Source organism: Artibeus jamaicensis, unplaced genomic scaffold (genome assembly GCF_021234435.1).
Source record: "Artibeus jamaicensis isolate MK-2021 breed Jamaican fruit bat unplaced genomic scaffold, CSHL_Jam_final contig_332, whole genome shotgun sequence".
In the NCBI taxonomy this organism is placed as follows: Eukaryota; Metazoa; Chordata; class Mammalia; order Chiroptera; family Phyllostomidae; genus Artibeus; species Artibeus jamaicensis.
In genome coordinates this window covers 26,503,656-26,522,219 of record NW_026521788.1, presented here as the reverse complement: position 1 = coordinate 26,522,219, position 18,564 = coordinate 26,503,656, and the positions used below count along the sequence as shown (strand labels likewise).

The 18,564-nt window shown below is 38.6% G+C and overlaps 1 protein-coding gene across 4 annotated transcripts in view; it reads right to left on the bottom strand.

The window, feature by feature from the left end:
- SAMD8 (sterile alpha motif domain containing 8) overlaps window positions 1–18,564 on the bottom strand; it is a 69,807-nt gene that overhangs the window by 14,766 nt on the left and 36,477 nt on the right. For all 4 annotated transcript variants that reach the window (XM_037130543.2, XM_037130545.2, XM_037130542.2 and 1 more), the window contains exons 2-4: window positions 17,799–18,391; window positions 4,470–4,565; window positions 2,163–2,280 (exon numbers count right to left, since the gene is read on the bottom strand). In XM_037130543.2, the coding sequence (XP_036986438.2) occupies window positions 2,163–2,280; window positions 4,470–4,565; window positions 17,799–18,391 (807 nt within the window). The remainder of the gene's footprint in view (window positions 1–2,162; window positions 2,281–4,469; window positions 4,566–17,798; window positions 18,392–18,564) is intronic.

The following is an 18,564-nucleotide window of genomic DNA, read 5'->3' as shown; positions in this document are numbered from 1 at the left end:
TAGTTAATAAGCTTAGTAATTAATGCATTCCAGGAACTGGAATGTATAACTGGACCCACCCTGACTCCAGAAGATCCACCAGCAATCCCACCTGTGTGCCCCAGGAGGACTACAAGCAATTAAGATGGTACCTGAGCCATTATGTTCTAGGGAGAGAAGTCAGCAGCCCAGGACACAAAGAATCACTGGCCAAAAGATGAAAGGATGCTAGGAAAATTGCCAGGACTGCAACTTTTATATGATTAACCTTTTCCTTGAATTCTACACCCCTTACCTACACTTTTCTTTTCCTTATAAAAAAGGTTGGCTTGAGCTCCAGCCTGTGGACTAAAAGGTCGCTGGTTCAACTCCCAGTCAGGGAACACACCTGGGTTGCAGGCCAGGTTCTGGAGTTGGGAGCATGTGAAAGGCAACCAATTGATATTTTTCTCACATATTGCTGTTTATCTTCCTTTCTTTCTCGCCCCTTCCCCATTTCTATACAAATAAATAATATCTTTAAAAAAAAGGTTGACTTGAGATGAAATGTATACAGTCTTTTAGGGTACATAACCTGCCGTCTTCTCAGATCACTGGCTATCTGAATAAAGCATCCATGAAGATTCAATCCTTGGCCCTGGCTGGTGCGACTCAGTGGATGTAGTGCTGGCCTGCGAACTGAAAGGTTACCAGCTCGGGGCTCGTGCCTGGGTTGTGGGCCAGGTCTCCAGTTGGGGGTGTGCGGCTGATTGATGTATCTCTCACACATCACTGTTTCTCTCCCTCTCTGTCTGCCTCCCTTCCCCTCTCTCTAAAAAATAAATAAATACAATCTTAAAAAAAAAAAAGGATTCAATCCCTGCCTCTACTTGTCTGGTAGTGACAGGAGTGACAGGCAGCATGAATGCCGACTCTTCCAGTTTCACATCCACATTTCTTACTGGGCAGTCTCCTAATACCCGGAGAAAGTCTGTCGCCCTTCAGCTCAGAGCTGTATTTTTAGCTCTTGATCTCCTTTGGCTGCTTAATCTTCCCTTGTTGGCACTTCAGCTATTTATATTGCAGTAGAAGAACCGACACTTAATTTTGTTTTGCACTTTACAAATAACATTAAAATAACAAAGGTGTTAACATATACATTTGAATATATGGAACCACAACTACAGCATGGATGCTTAAAAAAGAAGGATAATAAATTCTTTTGTCCAAACTTAATGAGTCACAACAGCCGATTTTATATACAAAGTACAGGTGATTTTCAGGGTACTTTTTTAAAGTTATTCAAAACCCAGGGTTTTTGCTCTCACCTACGGAATTGCTTCTCTCTTAATTTAACCAGAAGAGATGTCTACAATATACCAAAACAAGCTACGAAGTATAAAACAAAAACAAAAAATCAGCTATTATTTAGTATATCCCAGAAAAAGTTTACAGTAGTGGGTACTAGATTTTAAATGTAATGTAATCAAACTGTTGCAGGAAAATGAAGCAACCAGACACTGAGGGTTTCTGGAGTACGAGGCTTATTAACGTGTACGGGCCCAGAGGAGTCAGTCTCCAAATTCTGAGCCCTGAACAAAGGGAAAGCAGCCGTTTTATGGGGGGGGGGGGGAGGCCTGTCCTTCAGACTAAAGCGGGAGATAATTTACAGAAGCAGAAAGCAGAGTGTTTTTCACTATCTCTGGTATGTAGGCGATAAGCTAGAAGAAACAAGGTCAATCACTGGGCTGTTAAACATCCGGGCTGTAAAAAACAGTCCCCTAATTGCTATGCTACATTTTAAAATAGCTATCAATTTCCCCCAACAAAACTGCAACACTTTTAAAAAAGGACTGATGAGGACAGTGAGGGGACCAGTCATGTGATATGAAGAACTAAGGATGCTGATGATAGAAAGAGAAAAATGCTTAATTCAAAGAAATGTTCTTTCTAAACTCTACAGCACATTGATGGATAGAAGTATCAGTGAGGTAGATTCTGGCTTAACATTTTTACCAAAGTAGTATTTCTAGAGGTTTATTTTAGATATGAAAAATACCAGAAAGCACATTTTAATAATAAAAGCAAAATCTCAGCCCTGCTGCATATTAATAATAAAAGCAAAATCTCAGCCCTGCTGCACATATGGTGCCATCAGCCCATCAAAAACGAGAGGAAAGGATGATAAGAAGGCAGCAGGCTACCTTTCCAGTGCACTGCAGGTGTTGTCCTGGCACGGAGAGGGAGGTCACAAACATGGTAAAGCAGCGAAGCAAGAACACAGTGCCCATCAGACTACAGAGCCTTCGCAGAAGTATTGACCTGTGAACAGGGTGACCAAAAAGGGAGAAAGATCAGAAAAAAAAACAAGCAAATCCAAGACATCAGATGTTTCCTTAAAGGGACAGCAAGCAGGAAAACTGCAGTGATGAAAAGGTTCTATAACCACACTGCCCAGTGAGTTACCTACATGTGGCTCTTGAGCACTTGAAACGTGGCTAGTGCAGCTGAGGAGCTGAATATTAATTTTGTTTTGTTTTTACTAATTTAAATCTAAATGGCCACATATGGCTACCAACTGCCATGTTGGACAGTGCAGACCTAAGACCATCATTTCATTAATAAGAAAACATGGCTAAGAGAAAGCAAAAGAATCATGTAAAAGAGAAGACTAGTACCCAGCCTGACTCTTAGCTTACTGTTAGTTCTATTATTCATATGTTGCTCATAAGTTATTTACTTAATGAGAGGTAAAGTTGAACACGTGGTTCTAGGAAATTTTTTGCTCATTAATATCATTGAAAATTTGTTAATAATAGTAGCTATCTACAAAATGTTATTTAACCTAAGTTAAACTTAAGCTATAAAATACTGAATTGTTTTTAATATTGTTTTATATTAAGTATATCTCTAACAAAAATTTTATAGTGCATTGTGACATCACTTGTATTGTTATATTATTATTTTTTAAATGTCTTAAACTGAAACAGACTATAAGATTCTTAAGTTCAGGGACTATACTTTACACATTTTCAAAATGCTACTCCCACCCTCCAAAAAAGCAGTGAACGACGCAAAGTTAGTACATTTCAAACTTCAATGTGTATACCTGGGATGGAGCCCAGGATTCTGCATTTTAACAAGAGGCATGTGATTCTAATGAAAGTGGCACAGAAGATCCCATTTTGAGAAACACTTTCTCACTAAACATCAAAATTTGCACTTAACTGGCCACTGCTACACATTGCTAAATCTACAAAGGTTTCCTATAAAGTCTTTCTTGTTTTGAAGAGTGGATATATTCAAATCCACAGGGTTTTGGAAGACAAAATTAAGCCAGAAAGCTGCAGAAATACAGGTGTTTTGTTTTGAAAGATTTTATATATTTACTTTTAGAGAGAGGGGAAGGGAGGGAGGGAGAGAAACATCACTGTGTGAGAGATACATCCATCAGTTGTCCCTCACAGGCCCCCAACTAGGGACCTGGCCCACAACCCAAGCAAGGGCACTAATTTGAACCAGTGACCTCTCAGTTCACAGGCCGGTGCTCAATCCATTGAGCCACACCAGCCAGGGCAGATACACATAGTTTTAAACTACCTCTGGTTTTAAGCAATATTGCTACAAAATGGGAGAGAATGAAGTGCAATACGGCCCAAAAGTGTGACATGAATAGCAATCAACCTTTCTTTTCACTTTTAAAGCACTGAAATAACTGCTGCTTAGGATCTAAAGCCCATCACTGGTTTCCCTCAAGCACGCCCTTGTGAGAAGAAAGGCTGGCAAACTCAAGGAAGTGTGTGTGCCTATTCCTCTCCAGGGTCCAAAGACAATGAATAGCAGATCCACAAACTTCTTAGTTCTTTACTTTTTTTGTTCACTATGCCTTATTTTTTTTACTTAAATCAAGTAGTTTCCCTTCATTAAGAAAGGATATAAGCCTCCCCTTACACTTCTCGTCTTTTTTTAATGAGGAAGAAAAATCCTTCCCTTTATATTTCTTGGTGAAAGTGCTAAAGAAGCACTTTTCCTCCTCAGCAATTCCCTCTACCACCTAAAGTGAGCCACACTGACTAGGCATGCATGATTCATACACAATAATCTCTTTTTAAACAGGCCTCCTCCAAGCACAGAACCACTTCTTCCATGTGAACATTAGACCAAAGACTGTCCTGGGAGGAGTTGCTATCCTTCTATAGAAGTGACATTTTCAATATGTTCCCAAAGAAAGATGAACAGCTAGATTGCCAATGGCTGGCCCATGTCTAAACATTTCTGATACTGACCTGCCAAATACTTTCAGAATATTACAAAATATGAAGACATTACCTCCAGCTGACTCTTTTGTTGATTAAAACCAAAACATGTTCTTCCTATGTCAGTAACTATAATGTCACAATGACTAGAGAAGGTTATGAAGAAGGAAACCACATAGGAAAAAACAGGTTTGATGACTTTAACACAAGACAGTCAAAACACTTGCAGTCTTTTAAAGGAGTTAAGTGAAGTACCTGTGTTTGTGAAGAAGAAGAACCAGGATCCAAATGTAGCACAGGATCACACCACACACTTCTGTCATGGCGAAGGCCCAGGGGATTCTAGGAACACTAGAACAGAAATAATCACAGTTGGGGCTGGCGAGAGGTATTTGGACGTAAATGACACCCCTCTTTTCAGTAAGATTTCCTTCCAATGATGAACATAAAATTGCTCTCTATAACTTCTGTCTCTTTCTGGAGATGATGTTTGGAGAACCTGAGGTTAGGGGGACTGTTTCATAAAGTACCCTGCTTACCAGAATCTCTGTTGTCAGTGATTGCCAGTCATGTTTCTGTCAAAAAGTAACAACCCCTTCCTCCCTCCCAGTAGCACTGTAGACCTGGATACAGGACTGCCCACCAAAGATGCTGGGAAAAGGCTCCTTGTTTGCATGATGGCCTCATTTCAAAATCCAGACAGGAGGGCTTGACCCTGACTCTTCTTTATTTACTGGGTTGGCCAAAAAGTCCATATGGTTTATTCCATGAAATAAAAGACATTTTAATTTTCACCAATAAATTTGTTGATTTGAATATTCTGAGCATGTCAGCTATCTCCCATGTGGCGCAACGTTGATTGTTCTCAATTAATGTCTCGATTTTGATTGCCAGTAACTTCAACTGGTCTACCCAAGCGCGGAGCCTCATCTAGCGAGAAATCTCCACATGAAACTTTGTAAACCACTTTTGACAGTCACACTGTCAAACCACCTTCTCCACATACTGTACAAATCTTTTTTTTTTTTTTTTTGCATTTCAGTTGCATTTTTACCTTTCTTGAATTAATAAAGCATAATATGCTGAAGGGGTATATTTTCCTCTACTTTCAATAGTAAAATGGCTACACAAAAATTCACCAATTTTGATGTTTTTAAAAAGATTTTAATTGTTTATTTTTGGAGAGAGGGGAAGGAAGGGAGAAAGAGTGGGAGAGAAACATCAATCAGTTTGTTGCCTCTTGCACACCCCTACCTAGGGGCCTGGCCTACAACCGGGCATGTGCCCTGAGTGGGAATCAAATCAGCAAACTCTTGGTTCCCAGAGCAGTGCTGATAAGTTTTTTACAGTACATACTTACAGGACAGTGGACACAATACAATCTAACAAAATTGTTTCAAATAAAGTTAAATACAACTAAGCGGTACTACAGAAAAAAGTGGGGTTTTTTTGGTTTTTTTCCCCTATAAAAGCCATCTTACAGAAAAAAACCAAATGAACTTTTTGGCCAACCCAACAGCATATACAAGTCCCCCTTATCTGTGAGGTACAGTTCCAAGACTCCCAGTGGATGCCTAAAACCATGGATAGTACCAAACTCTATATATGTTATGTTTTTTCTTATACATAACTGTGATAAAGTTTAATTTATAAATTAGGCAAAGTGAGAGATTAACAATAACGAATAATAAAATATAACAATTATAACAATATAGTATAATGACAGTTATGTGCATGTTGTCTCTCTCTCATACAATACCTTCTTATACTGCACTCTCCCTTCTTGTGATGATGGGAGATGATAAAATGCCTATGTGATGAAGTGGGGTGAATGAGACATCATTAAGTAGAATAAGGGTTACCTGAACTCAAGCACTGTGATACCATGGCAGTCAATACATAACTGAGATGGCTACTAAGTGACTAATGGGCAGGCAGCACATACAGTATGGGTAGGGAGAGATTTCAACACACTACTCAGAATGGTACACAATTTAAAACTTATGAATTATATCTGTAGTTTTTCAACTTAATATTCTCAGACCATGGTTGACCATAAACTGTGGAAAGTGAAACCTTGGCTAAGAGAAGACTACTACATTTGGTTTTGTTCTACTCCTTTATATCCTCCTGTCACCCTTTGCTTTATATTTCCTCTTTCTTTCTCTTTTCTATTGATTTCTTTCCTCATGGAATTCACAGCTCCTATGGTTACTCACTAGTAAAAGATATGGCACATTTCCTATTTGGAAGAGAATGAGGGTGTGGGAGGGAAAGAGAAGAAAGAGAAGAAAAAGAAAGAAAGAAAGGAAGGAAGGGAGGAAGGAAGGAAGGGAGGGAGGGAGGGAGGGAGGGAGGGAGAGAGGAAGGGAGGAAGGAAGGAAGGAAGGAAGGAAGAAAGAAAGAAAGAAAGAAAGAAAGAAAGGAAGGAAGGAAGGAAAAAGAAAAGGAAGAAGGGAAGGGAAGGAGAAGGAAGAGGGGTAGAGAAAGGGAGGGTGGGAGGGAGAAAGGAGATGGATGAATTAGTCCAAATAGGTCAACTCTGGGTAAGTAGGATTATTGACAGTTTTATTTTTATTCTTTGTACTTTCCACTAAAATTTTTTATTCAATGGCATGTTAATTTTATAACTAAGGAAATAAAGGTATTTTTAAAAAGAAAATATGGAATCTTAAAGATATGAACAGTCTACTCCAAATCTTATCCAGAATAACTGAAGAAAGTCTATCATCTTCCTTAAGGAACTTATCTTTTACCTACTACTTCGGGAAAAAAGACTCCTGTTATGTATTTTAATTTTTTAAGATTGTTTATTGATTGATTTTTCAGACAGAGGGGAAGAGAGGGAGGAAGAGAGGGAGAAAGAGAGGGAAAGAAACATCAGTGTGTGATTGCCTCTCACACAGCCCCTACCAGGGACTTGACCTGCAACCCAGGCAAGTGCCCTGACTGGGAAGAGAACCTGTGACCCTTTGGTTCGCAGGTGGGCACTCAATACACTGAGCCACACCAACCAAGGCTCTTTCTCAGTTTACTACTCCTTAGTTTTGATGGTGTGTATCCTCCAGTTGTTTTCTAAGAAAGGAGGGCTGGAGGATAAACTTATTTTTAGTGTCAGATGTATTTGAGGTTTAATTTACAAACAGAAAAATTTGCCCTTTTTAGCTATACGGTTCAATGAGTTTTGAAAAACTTACTCAGTCATGCAACTGCCACACATTAAGGATACAGAACATTTTCAATAATCCAAAAAGGTCCCTCGTGCCCCGTTGTAGTCAATCCCCTTCCTCACTTTCAGCCCTTGGGCAACCGCTGATCTGATTCATCCCTTATGGGTTTGCCTTTTCCAGGATGGCACACAAATGTGCTAACACAGTATGTATCCAGATTCCTTTTGTATCTGACTGTATTCATTCAGCATAACACATTTCAGTTTCATCCATGTTTTTACATGTAATTATAATTATTCCTTATGTACAATTTATCGTTTCATTGGTTGATGGATATTTTGCCCAAAGGCTATTTTCAGTTTTGGGTGATTATGAATAAAGACCACATACAGGTCTTTGCATGGACATGTTTTCATTTTTCTTGGGTAAATACCTAGGAGTGAAACTGTTGAGTGTATGTTTCCTACGTTAAGTGTATGTTTAACTTATTAAGAAACTACCAAACTGTTTTCAAAGCAGTTGTATCATTTTGCATTTCTACCAGAAATGTATAACAGTATCAGTTGCTCTGAATCCTTGCCAGGTCTTGTTATTATCAATCTTTGCTTTTTCATTTTAGCAATTCTAATAGGTGTGGGGTTGGACAGTAAACATTCTGAGACTTGCAAATTTAAAAATATCCTTGGGTCTAGACTTATATCTAATTGGTAGTTTGCCTGGACTGAGAATTCTAAGTTAGACATTATTTTCTCTCAGAATGTTACAAGCATTGTTCCATTGTCTTCTAGTTTCTACTTTTGCTAACAAGTTTGATGCTATTTGGATTTCCAACCTTTGTATGTTACCGGTTTTGTCTCTTAAGAAGCTTTTTAGGATCCTGTTATACCCAGTATTCTGAAATTTTTCATCTCATACTGAGCGCTCAGGGGGCCTTTTAATACAAAAAATCACGGCCTTTGGTTCTGGAAAATACTATTATATCTTAGTATTGCCCCCTCATTTTCTCTCTCTCTATTTTTTTAATTTTCAAATGGATTATTTATTTGTCTTCTCTATGTATTCTTTATAGAACCCTACTTGTTCACTGCTGGGCCGAGCGGATTAACCTCACCTTTTCTCCTCTACTTTTCATTTCTGTTTTACATGCTGGGCAATTGAATCAAATCTATGTTCCAATTATCCTGATGGTTTTAATTTTTAAAGATTTTACTTATTTTTAGAGAGAGGGAAAGAGAGGGAGAGAAACATCAATGGGTGAGAGATACTTTGATCAGTTGCCTCTCATATAGCCCTGACTGGGGACCTAGCCCACAACCCAGGCCTGTGCCCTGACTGGGAATTGAACTGTCAACCTTTCAGTTCATAGGTCAGCATCAATCCATTGGGCTACCTGCTAATTTTAAATTTCTATTTTCATTTTTTAAAAACCTTTTTCTCTGAATTTTCCTTTTTTTATAGACTACTTTTACTGTCTCATAGAATGCAACATCTGTTATCTGTGAGAATATGATTATTTGTTTTGAAGTGTTCTTTTGCTCCTGATTTTATATTACCAGTTTGCTTTTTCGGTTTGCATTGGTCTGTTTTCCTCAAATGTCTGGTGATTCTTGACTGACCATTTATATTTGACTGTGAAGTACTTAAACAAACAAACAAAAAGTTTAAACTGACATTCTGTGTTCATGGACTAAGCTTATCAAGTCCTAGGTTTCACTATAGAGTCATTGAACAGAGGTCTGGTTAATGAGATAGGGCCATCCTTCCTACCGCAGTATCTTCGGTCCTGTTCTCCAGTGCCGGTTTCCCAAGGAGACCGCTCTCCTGTTTGGAGGACGGGAGCCAGGTGAAAGTACAGATGGCAAAGGAGCTGGAAGTCTCAATGATCAGTACATACATTTACAGTTAATCCTTTTGAAAACATACTGAAGAACTGGCACCTTTGTTCTCATGTGAACCTGGTGTCCCCAGGTCCAGAGTCCCTGACATTCAACTGCTCTGGAAAATATCCTGTCTGTCTTCTGTCGGAGGCCGGCAGGTCTGAAAGCTTCTTGGATTGACTTTCAACCAAATCTCCTGTATTTGGCTCCTATCTGTATCTGGTCTTGAGTGATGCTTGGTGTCTCGTTTCGAGAGTTTTTCTAGTGTTTCATAGTACAAATAAACTTACCTCTTGGGCACTGCTACTCTCACTCCCAATCTTACAACAGGCACTTACTTTCCAATTTCCAATTTTTTATTATTATCACTTTTGCCTTCACAGGTTTATAGGAACTCCCCCACCCTTTTACTGCCATTTTAGTGGAGTGTTGTGAGGAAACTGTCAAGTATGTACTCAATATCTCATACTTATAATACAAAGCTTTATAAAATGCATAATATGCCTTTTTTTTTCCTGGATAGAATTTAATTTTCTTTGATAATTCAAAGTCATTACTGTGAACACTGATTATTATCTTGAACACAATAAAGACCTCAAAGGTACAACCATTATGGAAAACAGTATGGAATTTTCTCAGAAAAATAAAAATTGACCTGCCTTTTGACCCAGCAATTCCACTGCTAGGATTATACCCCAAGAATCCTAAAACATCAATTTCAAAGAACCTATGCACCACAATGTTCATAGCAGCACAATTTACAATAGCCAAGAGCTGGAAGCAACCTAGGTGCCCATCAGTAAATGAATGGATCAAAAAATTGTGGTACATATACACAATGGAATTCTATGCAGCAGAGAGAAAGAAGGAGCTACTACCTTTTGCAACAACATGGATGGAACTGGAAAGCATTATGCTGAGTGAAATAGGCCAGGTGTTGAAGGACAAATACCATATGATCTCACCTTTGACAGGAAGCTAAAGAATAAAACAAACAAGCAAACAGAATAAAAACACAGACACTGAAATAGAGAACAAGTGGGCAGCGACCAGAGGGGAAAGGGAAGGGAACTTAAGGGGAAAAAGGGGGAGGGATTTTGAGGAACAAGTATGAAAGACACAGAGATGAGGACTGGGGGGGGGGGGAATGGGAGGGAGGGGGCAGACCGGGAGGGGGGGTGGGATGGGATGGGAGAATAGATTAAAAAAAAAAAATGTACTTGAAAAGTAACTAAATAAAATTTAATATTAAAAAAAAAGAATACAAAAAAAAAAGACCTCAAAGGACTACTGAGAAATAAAGAGGAGTTAAGCCCCAGATTTATGTGGTTTTTCCATTATTTATGTTTTCTTTTTATAGTGCTTCTATTTCCTCCTTTGCTGTTACAGTTATCAGCTGTCTCCTTCATTGCTGTAAGTGGGCTTGCCTCTAGAAGCATCCCTGTCTCCTTCTAATTTTGTTTATATCGTGCTGAAGCTCTTGAAATTGTGTCAAATAAATTTCAGAAGCAAACTGACTGTAAGAGGAGTCGGAAATGGGGGTGCAGAGGAAGGACAGCACAGGGATTTAAACCGCAACTCTGCGGCTTTGGCTAAGGAGAGAACCAGGTGGCTTTGGGGTGCTCCCTTTTGCCACATGGCTTAGGAAGCAGGAGAGACTTTGCCTGGAAGAAAAGGGGTGAAAGGACTCTTGCTGGTGGGCCATGAGAAGGTGCCAGGAGCCTGAATCATGGACTTCTGGTTCGTTTCCTGAGATGCTGTACCCCAGATTAGGGCAGAGGGAGAAGGAAGGACTGTGGGCGTCTGTGGGTATCCTAAAGGGCTTTAGTATTTTAATGAAGATGTTGGGTCACTACTTTAAGTCTGTATAGCTTTAAATAAACATTTCCTTTCCTCTTCACGCACAAAATTTTTTTTTCAGAAGCAGACTCTGAAAGGAAGATCAGTGTGAATGTCATTAGGAGTGTTCCCAAAGGAAAACCATGGTGGGGGGGGGGGGGATGAGATCAGAAACACAAGGAAGCAAGGCAAGGGTGAGACATCAAGCACAGCCCTGTGGGAACTTCAGGCAAAGAGAACTTTGGCTCCTTCTTATGGGGCATTTGGGAGACAGTGTAGGTCTGACCTAAAGGTTGTCCCAATTAGGACAAAGATAAATGCAATATTTGTGCCCCACCTCATCAGTCACTGGTTAAGAGCTGCTGCTGGAGAGATGTAAATTTCCAAGCATGTTTGGCTCTCTTTTCAAGCAGGCAAAGTATGTTACAGCAGCCCTACAGCAGCCCAACAGCAGCTCTCCAGCAAAGACACACGTTTGCTTCATGTTGGAGTACCAGTGAGCAAGAAAATGGAAACCAGATCTGAGAAGATATAGGAAGAACCCTGACAGCCCCTGCCACCATTCTCCTATGAATAAAGAAAGTTTAGATACTTAAGAACATGGAGCTGTGTAGTGGGTGGCACAATTGAGTTAAGCAAAATTTGGTTTCAAATCCCCATTGTGAATTGAGACCATGTCTATGCAAAGCTTTGTACACTAATGTTTACAGCAGCATTAATAGTATCCCAAAATTAGATACAACTCAAACATTCATCAACAAATTGTAGCATATTCATACAGTGAAATATTATTCTGTAATAAGAAGGAACAAAATACTGATGCATACTACTCTGTGGATGAATCTTAAAAACAATATGCTAACTGAAAGAAGCCAGAAACACACAAAAAAGGGCCACATACTGTATGACTCCATTTGTAGGAAATGTTCAGAACAGGCAAATTCATGGAAACAGAAAGCAGATTGGTAGTTGACAGGGTCTAGAGACAGAAGGGAGTGGGATGTGACTGATAATGGCTGTGAGTTTCTTTGGGGGCCAATGATAATGTATTGGAATTAGTGGTGATGGATGCACAACTTTGTAAATACACCAAAACCACTAAACTGTACACTTTAAAATCCTTATTATTCTTCCAGATGATTTTCCCTCTTTTCTCCTGTTATGCCTTTTTATAGTCATCTATAAACCCTCAGTATCCATTTTCTCATTTCTTGAATATTTTAGTTCACTGTAATTTTTTCAAAAATACTGCTGTTGTAATTTGTGTTCTTCTCACTCGCTTCCCTTTTAACTTCTCCTATGACCTGTCTTTTACTCCACTTCAGGACCCACACCCATGTTTATAACCTGGATCTTGTCGTCACCAAGATTATCCTTTATAATGTCAATTTCAAGAATCCTATACTAACACTAACCAACACCACTTGTCTTTCCAGCTTATGCCTTCTGGTACTCTAACTTCAATAATTCTGAAACCTCAAAGCTATTGAATTTACAATATTTTCATTGTCCTTCATCTACCTTCTATCTTTACAACCCTCCTTATTCAACTGATCCCATAGTAAGTCACTGTAATCACTCCTTTGCTTCTTTTTTCTTCATTGTACTGTGTAACAAAACTTCAGTTCTGCTTAAATCCAATTATCTATCGGTTCCCTGTATCTGTGCAGCTGAGTGAGGCTGGCAATAGACACAATGCCAACATGACTACTAACCAGAAGGAGGCCTTTAGTGCTGCCACTGTATCATACAAGTCCATTCACTCTCCTAGACGACTGTTTCACACCTCATCTCAAACCACCAAACTTCTCTCCATTCTAACTCTCTGTTCACAAAGAAAATAAAAACAACCAGGAAAGCATTTCTTAAGGTCCCACTATCATATCCAGCAACATTGTACCTCTGCTTCCATCATTTCTACCTTCCCCTCTGTTATGGATGAACAGTCCCTATGCCCAAGACCAGCCTCTCCAACCCACTGGATCCCATCCCTTTTCATATACTCAAGGACATGACTCCAACAATGTACCTTCTCTTTCCTCTAACATCACCCCCCAAACTGGGTCATTCCTATCCTCAGTTCAACAAACATGCTATAATATAGCCCATCTAAAACAAAACCGTGGGGATTCCAAACCCTTTCCTCCTCTCCCCATCCTATAGCTTCACTTTTCTCTGCTGCCCTTAAAGGAAAACCTCTAAGACCTGATTGTTTGCAATTTCTTTCTTCCCATTCTCTTTCTCTCTCTTCATATTTCTTTGCCCATATTTTACTTTGAAAAATTATGACCAGACCAAAAGAGAAGCTGAAAGAATAAATACTTTATAATACTTTTCACTTGAATCTGATTGTTTATAACTAACATTTTTCATATTTGTCCTATTTCCCTCTTTCTATAAATACCCACATACATATATACTACCTAAGTAACTACAGACATTATAACACTTTCCCCCCAAATACTTTAACATGTTATCTCCTAAGAACAAGGGTATCCTCTTCACAACCCACTACACTACACCCAGGAAACTGTAACAATGATTTGGTGTTATTTAATATGTGGTCCATATTCAAATTTTTCTAATTGTCCCAAAAATATCCTTTAGAGCAGTGCTTATTTTTCTTAACATAGGATCTAATTCAAATTCAAGCATTACTTTTGGTTGTGTGTCTTCAATTTCCCTTTCAATTCCACCTGCCTGGCTTTTGTCTGCCATGACACTGACATTTTCGGAGAGTCTGAATCAGCTAGCTGTCCTATAGAATGTTCCATGTTCTGGATTTGTCTGACCATTTTCTCAGGATTACATTAGAATACATTTTTTGGCAAGATCATTCATTACATAGGTGATTTATGAACATCATATTCAGTGCATATAATATCAGTTTGTCCCACTGTGATGTTACCGTTGACTATTTGGTTAAAATGACACATGCCAAGTCTTACCATGGTAAAGGTACCTTATAACCCTTGTAATTAAGCATTATGTGAGATGCTACTTTCAGATCATGTAACTATCCTGCTCCCCAATGGCCTTTCACCTAATGGATTTTAGCATCCACTTGCCTGAATCAAATTATTATAATGGTGATAGCAAAATAGTCAGGCCAGCCACAGTTATTTGCTGATATTATTTTTGAAGAACTTTCTATCTCATCCCACCACTCTGCTTGTTTTGTTTCTCACTACAGATTCACAGATTCTTTTTCTTATTCAATACAGGAGTGGGCAAAAGTAGGTTTACTGTTGTGAGTACACGAAACAGTTTATTCCTGTATTATTTAGTATTACTTATTTGTATCACGACTGTAAACCTACTCTTGCCAACCCATATGTATTGTAATTCATTACCATCACTATGTTTTTTAATGTTCCAATTGTCCTAATTTGATCAGTGGGAGCAAGCCCCTTCATACCAGTTCCTATGTCCTTTTGATATGTTTGTATCGGTTTTGTGCACTTCCTTGCTTTATGGCACAAGATCTGTTTCAGGCTCTTTTTATTTTCTTTGCCCCAGACTTCAAATCAGCCATTTTTCTAATGAGCCTTGGTCTGGGGTTCCTTTTAGTAAGTACTGGTATTTAGAAACCATGATCTGGATGCTAATAATGCTCATTGCTACTGAGTTATTCCTGCAAATCATTTTTTTAAAGATTTTACTTACTTTTTAGAAAGAGGACAAGGTATGGAGAAAAAGAGGGAGAGAAATGTTGATGCGAGAGAGAAACATCAATTGGTGCCTCCCACATATGCCTGATGGGGGGCCATGCCTGCAATCAAGGCACGTGCCCTGACCAGGACTCAAACCATGACCTTTTGCTTTGTGGAGTGATGCCTGACCAACTGAGCTACACCAGTCAGGGCTTTCCTGCAAATCTTTTGTACCCATTCACAAAAATCTTCCTTATTCTTTTTCTGATTAAACATTACTCTATTGTATACATATAACTTGTATAATCAACTAGTTTTCCATAGATAAGCATTTAGAGTATTTATAATATTTATAATTATTACAAATAATGTCATAATAAATAACTTTGCACATACTATTTCATATTTATGGAGATATACTTTTAGGTACATTCCAGTAAGTCTCACATTCTCTCTTGAATCTATTAAAGTCAGGCTTTTGCCCTTATTAACTTTTGTCAAGGTTACTGATGACCAACACATTGATAAATCCAATGGTCCACTACCCTCATCATACTTGGCCCCTCAGGAGCACTTGACAAAGCTAATTATTAGTTATTCCTGCTTCCTCACTACCACCAGCACTGCCCCCCCACCAACCGCACAACTAGCACCTACAACAAAAAAAGAAAAAAAAGTATTCCTGCTTTCTTAAATTGCTTTTTTAACTTGTATTCCAGGATACATAACTCTCTTTCTGCTCTGACATTCTCAGTCTTCTTTGCTAATTTACCTTACTTCTCTGATCCCTAAATGTTGTAATGGTCTTGGGCTCAGTCGTCAATCTTCCCTTTAATTTTCCCTCTCACTTCCTAGGAGACCTTCATGGGTTTACCTATGCTGGTAACTCCCCCAAATCAGCCTAAATCTCCCCAAATTCTAACCCATCTTTCCATCTCTTACTTTATTTGGTATAAAAGATAGCTCAAACTTCACAGGTCTAAAATCAAAACTATAATTTCTCTCCAAGTCAGCTCCTTACAGGGTTGTCCAACCTTTTGGCTTCTCTGAGCCACACTAAGAAGAGTTATCTTGGGCCACATGTTAAATACACTGCAACACATAATCACACACACACAAATCTCATGTTTTAACACAAAATTTACAATTTTGTGTTGGGCCACCTTCACAGCCATTCTGGGCTGCACGCAGCCTGTGGCTGGACACCCCTGTTACAGTCTTCCCATTTCTATAAAGGGCAACTCCATCCTTCCAGGTGCTCAGGTCAAAAATCATGGGATAATTCTTGACTTCTCTCTTTCACTTACACTTTATATATTAGTACACGAGCAAATATTTTTGACTATACCTTCAAAAGTTATATATATATATATAACTTTTATATATATATAAGTTATATAAAACTTATATACATATAAGTTATATGTTATATATATAACATAGAGAGAGAGAAATCTATCTATCTATCTATCTAGAGATACTGACACATGCCGTCTCTACCACTGCTAACCTCATCCAATGCACCTCATCCTCATCTGTGTCTAGATGAATTCAATAATTTACCTAACCCCTGTTTTCCCACCTTACCCCCACCTCTAGGCTATTCTTAATACAACTAGAGGGAACCACTAAAATAGAAGTTAGTTCACTCTACTCTTCTCCTAAATATTTCCCAATGGCTTCCCTTTTCACTCAGAATGAAAGCTGTAAGTCCTTACAACAGTCTCCAACACAATCTAGATCCTGGTCTCCTCTCAAACCTCATCTGCAACTGCTGTTCTCCCATCTTTCACTCGGTGTTCGTTAAACATGCACATCCAGAAGTGCACTACCAATTCTGGATTTTTGCACTTTGCTGTTTCCTCTGCCTAGAGTACTCATTCCTAGCTATCCACATCTTCCTTACTTCCTCAGGGTCTTTGTTTACAGTTGGGAACACTGCATAGAAGAGGGAAGGAGACAGAGGATCTACCAGCTTCTTAAACAGCTTTCATCTGATGCTCCTTATTTTAGCACCACCCTTTCACCTCTAAAATCCAGAGCTTTGAAAAATCTGAAACACAGATTGGGTTGGTTCCCAGTTTTCCTGACTACTGTTTTAGAATTAGGTTATTTTTGGTCTTCTAGTTGCCACTCATCCATCTGCTTTCAAACTTCCAAAAATGTACAGCTATATTCTCCTCTCCTATCTGCCTGATTCTTGTGAGCTTACAATGTAAAGCAAACAAACATTAAAAACCTCTTGACTATGCTTTCAGTTGGGGTTTGGGAGGGGATAAAATGTGGTATGTACGTCATTTTGTCATCTTAAAGTGGACATTTTAATCTATTTGATTAAAAAAAACATACTTATAGAGGTTGAAGAGGATATAAGGAGGATGTAATGGAAAAACATACAATAAAAAAAACCCTTATACCATAAGGCACTTTCAGAAGGGCAAAACACTTTATAAACAAAAAAGCACTACAAACTTTAAAAAGAATTTTAAAAATCATAAATATAAAAAACTAATATTTTGAGGTTTGTTCTAATCTTAGTTTTCAAATACGCAGACTATTCTTTTTTAATGTATTTGGAATTTCATAAAAACAACAGAATACTATCAGTGAACCAGTTTGTACTATTTGTGATAGTTTGGAATATCTGTGATTCCAATTTATTTGGTGATACAGGGGAACCCCCCCAAATTTTTGGAAGAGTAGAACCCCAATCATTAAAGAAAAAGTAACCAAATTCCATTTATTACAAACAACATTCTTGGGAAACCCTTTAAAATCTTAAGTACCATATATATTATGGAGCTGTAATTATAGAAAAATAAATAAAACACTGGTCTTTCCCACTCATCTAGGGTTAAGGTCTAATTTGCTAGCAGAGAAAGAGGCAATTACAGAGCATATCTTTCTATACTATTAGATAAAGCAAATGGAAAGTGTGTATCAAGGAAAACAACAATTATAAACAACATAGTTATCACAAATACGCTCTTATCATTGTTGTTATAGCAATCTTCTACAAACTTGGCAATTGAAAACAAAACTTACCTGTCTAAGAATATATCTGGGAGTGGTGGATAGGTCTGCATGTCAGGCACTCGCTCATGGACTATAACCATAACGAAAGATGTAAATCCAAATACTATAAAAACATATATACAACTTAATATGGTCTTCCAGTACTCTGGGTCCAGTCTTCGAACAGAATGTTTGTTTTTACCGTTCATGTACTGGTACTGATCAGAATTCAAATCAGCAATGGGTCCATCACAGTCATGCGAAGGCTCCCCATTACACAGCCACTCTGCGTTCTGAAGAGCACTGATGAAAGGGGTCATGGAACTCATGGGGCTGTCACTGTTGTATCCCATCTCTTCTAAAACATCAATATGTATTTTCTGCAATTTTCGGACAGAAAGCATTAACCGTTTAATGTCCCCTAAGACTTTGATTTCCAGAGGAGGAGACCGGAGATCATATTCAGTCAACGTTAGCAATGTGACTCCATCAAGTCGGTGCTTATTGCACAATATGTCCACATATTCAAAGAAGCCTTCATCCCTCAGCCACACAGCTACATGCTTGGTAGTCCAGCGGCGAATGCAGAGTTGATTAGGACCAGCCATTTCCTTCTCCACTGTCTGTCAAGGGACGACAGGAAAACAAAACAAAAATTTCAGTGTGTCCTAACAACTCCCGGAAAAAACAAATAAACATAAACATACCAGAAACAGTAATATACCTATGCTTGCCCTATCGGCTTCTAGAAGAGAGTAAAAAACAACTATTATTCAGTGGTGAGTTTTCAATAGAT